Source organism: Coptis chinensis, chromosome 1, assembly GCF_015680905.1.
Source record: "Coptis chinensis isolate HL-2020 chromosome 1, ASM1568090v1, whole genome shotgun sequence".
Lineage (NCBI taxonomy): Eukaryota > Viridiplantae > Streptophyta > Magnoliopsida > Ranunculales > Ranunculaceae > Coptis > Coptis chinensis.
In genome coordinates this window covers 6,813,139-6,818,852 of record NC_141456.1, presented here as the reverse complement: position 1 = coordinate 6,818,852, position 5,714 = coordinate 6,813,139, and the positions used below count along the sequence as shown (strand labels likewise).

Below are 5,714 nucleotides of genomic sequence, written 5' to 3'. Positions count from 1 at the left end.
TAAGGGGATTGAGAAGCAATAATACAATAATTTGTATATTTAACTTTCGTTAAGGAGGGGAAAATAAGTAAACTTTTACCTTTGTGTATTGTTTGAGTTCTATTATTATTAATATGGTTTAAGAATCTAATTCGTTAATTTTACATATTTTTTTGGATGGAGAACCGATATTTTCAATAATTTTTTTTCTTGGTTTAGTGAGAAATCGATCACCTCGGCCGATTAATCGGTCAATTCGGTGATTAAATCGGTTCGGTGAGAAAAAATTAAAAAAATCGGTAAAAACTAATCGGTTTAATAGCGATCCGCGATTAATTGGCCGCTATATCCGATATTGATATCATAGCATATAACTAGCTTGGATTGATTTTTTTTTTTTTTTTTTTCTTTTCTTGAAATTAATGGTGGTTTTTTTCTCTACTGTTTACAAAGTGATAATATCTTTTAGTAGTTTGGGTTTTGTTGTCAATTTTTGGCCACCCATCAGTGCGTGGATCTTGTTATCATGAGCTCAATTTGACTTAAGACTCAACCCAAACTCTCCTGAACTTGAACCAGTACTAGTTCCAACCCATGGTAGTTGGTACTCCTCAAAGCCACTTCCAGCTTGAGTTTTTAACTGTGGTTGGTTGAATTAATTAGGATACTCAGGTTATATGTTCAACTGTGCCTGAGTATTTTTGTAGGCTCTGGATCATTGATTTAAGAATTAAGATGGGAAGAAATCCCCGAATCCCAGCTATGGTCATTGTGGTGGTGTCGAGGTTTTGCATTAGGTAGTCTTAGCTAGGGATGAGTTGAGGCACTCATGATTCGGAACAGTCTTATTATCTTCCATTAACATGTCCTCTCTTCCGCAGTTGATATTACCTCTCATGTTTAGTTTTATTTATTTCTTTTTCTTCTATTGCAGAATGGGAAATTAGCCTAGTTCAAACAAAAAACCAGCAAAGATTGTTCAAATGAAGGGACAAGCAACCTATTCAGCAAGTGCTGTAGTGACTGGTGTGTTGTAGTGACTGCTACTGCTGCCTTGTTGCCTGCCTGCTACTGCTGGAAAGCAAGTGCTGCTGCTGCCGCCTACTGCTGGAAAGCAAATGGTTCAGAGCTGATTTCCTTTTGCTGTCGCTGCTGCTGGTGTGTTGTACACCGTATAATCTCTACAGGCTTGTTGATTATTTCGGAAGCTCAGAGAGAAACAAGAGTGAAGACTTTGTGTTCTGAAGTATTGTAGTAGTAGTAGAGCTGACTGTAGATATATTAAACATAGCCGTATGTATATACATACGGCCTTTGTGTATTGAGAGAAGAGAGAGAGAGGATCTATCTCTTTATGAGCTTTCATTTATCGGTTCATTTATTTACTTTGGAAGCTATTTTGTTTTGTTGAAACTTGAAAGAGAAGGAGATATGGAAGAAATGTTAAACGCTGTAGTTCTTCTATTGCTATGTGTGTTTGGTGTTTGGTGTTTGGATTCTATTTGTTTTCGTTGGAATTTTTTGGCAATAGGAAAGTCTATTTTATTTCTCAGCTGAGTTGCTTTGGATGATTGGCTGATTGCCCAAGAATGTAGAAGAAGTCCTTATCATCAAAGTTCACTTCATTTTGTTACTCAGAGTTAATTCTGACAAAACATCAAACTAACTCGTTAGTCTTTTACTCCTTTTTAGCAGGTTTTCTTAACGTATATCGTGACAAAAACAGTTTGGAACTTCTTATAACAGAAACTTTCTAAAAGAAAACTAGATGAATGAAACAAAAAGAAGCATCACACTGAAGAAGTATCTACAAGGAGTGTATCAACTAACTCTGCAAATACCAAAAACTGCCGGCCCAAAACTGCCAGACAGATTACAAATCAACTTTACAAAATTCTGACATCATCATCAAAATTTCTAACAGAACTGCTAAATTGCTGCAGGCCTTCTGCCAAGACCTTATGTCAGGACCTTCTGACAGCTTAGTGTTTTCCTACTTCTTGACCCTCAACATGCATTAAGCAACAGAACCATGTCTTCAATCTCCACCGACATATATGCCTTGATAAAGTCTAATTCCTATTAACCACAAAAAAAAGGAACCATCTCTTTAGTACATTAAACAACAGCTTCAAACGATAGCATGAGGCTTATGCCTAGGTTTCCTTCAAACGATACACCGCGCATGGAGGCTTATGCCTTGAGGCTTCCTTCAAGCAATACAGCACGCACTTGAGCAACATGAAATAATGTTAAGCAATTGGTCTATCCATCATGGCATAAAAAAGGAGGGTGCCTCGTTTTTTACCCTTCTTGCCAACTATGTTTGCACCTTATGAGTATATGCTGTGACCACAGGTTACAGAGGTTTAAGAATTTCAATCGAATCAACATTTTTGCCACCACTGTCTCGTAACTTAAAAGAAAATTATATATACTAAATTATTGATGCCATTGGAAAGTCTATTAGGAAAATTGAATTACTAAACTATAAGACTCAAAGACCATCTATTTACACGTACTGAAGGAATTAGTTATTTTTACTTCAATTCATGAATAAGTGACTCCCAATAATTTTCTTCTTCCAATACATCCATCCTAAGATTTATTACTATGCATTTTCAATATCCATTCAAAATGGTTGGTTCATAACTCACAAGTTACGTTTTAACCCATGGAAGGTGTTTGGTTGCACGCTTCTACAGTCCACACCTAAAACATTGTCTCTAACTAACTTCGACTAACTTCAGTCACACTATGGAAAATACAACACATGGCATTCACATTTGAGGGAATATCATTATGTCTAGTTAGATTGCTAGCCAACAGAACGTACCTTTTCTAGATACTCTGGCTTCAACTTACCCCATGGATTCCTTCCACTTCCATAGTTATGAAGATTTAAAGCCACTATAGACCTTACACTGCAAGTACATAACCTTTGTCAGATCACCTGATTAAAGACAAATCAATACAGCGAAGTATCAAAATTCAAAATTGCATATTAAAAACAGCATAGTTCACGCTATTTCTATTTGTTCTAAGAACCACGCCGGGAATTTAGATAACCATCAAGGAAAATATAAAATGCATAGGCCTTAAGATCTCATATGTCCGGCTACCATCCCATTATGGATATTTATACAACAAAATGAAAAAAAAAAAAATCAAAGTTTTCAGATTATGTAAAATAAAAAGGTGGAAGTATTGCAGCTCACCTTGAAGGAATATGAACTTGCTCCCACACTCGAAAGCTATTGAGCTTCTTAATATGCATCCTTATAATATTTTTGAGTCCCATGTGAGCATTGATTTTGTGAATGCATATAAGATAAGCACAATATTGTAGGTACAAATGTTCCCAGCCAACCGATGCCATTTTAATCTTATATTCTTGCAGTTTTGAATCTCAAAATCTAGTTACACACTTCCCATGTTATCCCAATTCTCAATAAAAATTGCAGTGGCAGTGGGAGAATCTGCGAAACATTACTATCCAAGCAGTAATCATGCAAGTGTGATTGCACTATCAATTCATTTCAAATCTTTGACGTGCATCAACCTCCAAACTAAAAATAATACCAATTCCGAACACTTTTCTAATATTATGCCACCATTCAAAGTGATACAACAACTTATGAGAAACTCTTGATAGACAAAGACACAAATAGACGAGTGTGGGTTCATGACTAACCAAACTACTGGGTGTATAGTTATCCAAATGACAAGTTAAATAATTCTAGAACGCGGTAACCTCAGGTTGGGGAGAGATGTACACTTAACATTTCTGAACCTAGGATATCATTCTCGATAGCTGGATGATAACTAAGTGATCACAGTCATTCTAGGAATTAAGTTGCTTACGTCGATATGGAATTACTGATTTTAGACCACATACGATGACAAAATACTAAAGAAGTTTTTGAAGGAGAATTATTATTTTTTTCCCTAAAAAAAAAGTACATAAGTTCGTACTATCAATTAAAAAAACAAGAAAAACAAACAACTCGTGAGAAGAAGACTGACCTTAAACTAGGATCACTCACACATGGTGTGCAGAACCACCCCTGAGTGCAGCTATATCATCTGTGACATGCCAATATATCCAGATATTTGTAAAGCAGTAAATCTTTAACTTACGCATGATAAAGAGAGGTATGCGAGTAGAAGACAGGATATATACCATATGCTGTACCATTTTATAAGCAAAACTGTCCATCTCACCAGTTTATATTGTGATTTGTGAGGAGTGGGAAAATCGAGTTTTGAGTTTTGACTATACCATAATGTTGGGTTTTTGTTAGGGATTAAAACCGAGCAGTTTCAGTGGGGTCTGGTCGTTGGTTGAGTGCTGTTATTATAGCTCAGGTGGTCGTTAATAGAGAGCTCTCTATTAAGAGTTGAGAGATGGAATTGGGTTTCAGCGAGAATTTCGCGTTTTTCGTTTTTTAGTTTTTGAAATAATTTGAAATTTTTAAATTTCACAATTTTTATTTCGAATTAGATCTGATGATCTCAGAAGAAACCGATCTGACGGACCAGGAAGAGTGTGAGATAAGGGTGTCACTATAGCCTAACCGATATTACTCAGTCAAATGATTTTATGTAAAATATTTTAAATAGAATTTCACCAAATATTAGTACATTATTTAAAAGCTTAATCTATACAAATTAATGTGAAGAATAACAAGATCATCAATCAACAAACCTTTACATAATCCAAAATGAAATATTTTTCCTCCAATTAACACGTGATTTTCTTACTATCCTAAATCAACAAATCTGATACTAAGATCTACAAAATTTATTACGAAATGTACATAACATTGGTTTTGCTCTATAAATAGAGCTCTACATAAACTTAATACATGCATAGATAAAAATACAACATTCAGAAATTTCAAGTTGTAAGAAAAGAAATGGAGAAGGCTTCATTAAAGTTGAGTTTGGTAGTTGTTCTTTTGCTTCTTGTGTGCATGAGTGCGAGTATAATGGCTGTACCAGCTCAAGTCGAGGTGTATGCACCAAATGAAGCAGCTTGTAGTGATATCAGGGACTGCTACCCGTTTTGCCAAGGTCGTGATATTAGCTATGTCAGATGCACAAACAACCTTTGTGTTTGTGGTTGAAGAGGAACAAGTCCAGATGTTTTAAAATAAATTTAGGCTCTTATATGCCAATATAATCTATTTGTTCTTTGTTGAATGAAAAAATGATAATGAAAATTGGCTGCAAATTTGAGTTTTATTCATTTTCTAATTTTTTCCTAAAATTAGTAGTTGCCTGATCTCAACTCGGGTCAAAATGATCTAACACGAGCCCAACCTGCAGTGCAAAGTTCAAGACTTCAAGTACACTAAGCCCAACATTGTACTTGGTTTGGGTTTAGTAGCTTTAGTCAAGTTGCATTTTGTCTTAGGTGGAAGCTCTAATACGTTGCATTGAACTCTCAACTTAATTTGCGCGTAGAGCAAACATACCTAGGACCATAGTTAGTAATTCGTGGTACGGGCTACGGCAAAAATTTGACGCAGAAACGTATTTGTATATAATTCAAGGTCATCAACAAACATTCGCTAACAATTTGGCATTAAAAAATCCAACCCATTGTATTAACTCCACTTGTATGAACAGGTTTTAAGATAAATTTCCCTGTAAATGGTTCCATAAAACACCCTTCAAAAACGAACCAACCCATGAAACTCCCCTATTTTCAGAAAAAAAAAATAGGATAA

At 35.4% G+C, this 5,714-nt stretch overlaps 1 protein-coding gene and 1 long non-coding RNA gene across 12 annotated transcripts; one reads left to right on the top strand and one right to left on the bottom strand.

The window, feature by feature from the left end:
• The first annotated feature begins 638 nt into the window (after window positions 1-638).
• LOC147521742 (uncharacterized) lies at window positions 639-1,478 on the top strand. Its single transcript, XR_015194465.1, has 2 exons — window positions 639-776; window positions 914-1,478. It is a non-coding gene; the product is annotated as an uncharacterized LOC147521742 (long non-coding RNA).
• Window positions 1,479-1,713: 235 nt separating this feature from the next.
• LOC147521741 (diacylglycerol kinase 7-like) lies at window positions 1,714-4,416 on the bottom strand. 11 transcript variants are annotated; one of them, XR_015194450.1, is made up of 5 exons: window positions 4,175-4,416; window positions 4,006-4,065; window positions 3,198-3,257; window positions 2,816-2,903; window positions 1,714-2,325 (listed from the first exon to the last, which is right to left on the bottom strand). XR_015194450.1 is itself a non-coding variant. In XM_086559101.1 (5 exons), exons 3-5 carry the CDS (start codon window positions 3,356-3,358, stop codon window positions 1,987-1,989), a joined length of 321 nt encoding a protein of 106 aa, XP_086415227.1. In that variant the 5' UTR covers window positions 3,359-3,458; window positions 4,006-4,065; window positions 4,163-4,416; the 3' UTR covers window positions 1,714-1,986. The 11 variants fall into 11 exon arrangements, 3 of the variants coding, with proteins under 3 accessions (XP_086415227.1, XP_086415229.1, XP_086415232.1); XR_015194456.1 differs by having other exon boundaries at window positions 1,714-2,185; XM_086559101.1 differs by having other exon boundaries at window positions 1,714-2,058; window positions 3,198-3,458; window positions 4,163-4,416.
• Between the last annotated feature and the right edge of the window lie 1,298 nt (window positions 4,417-5,714).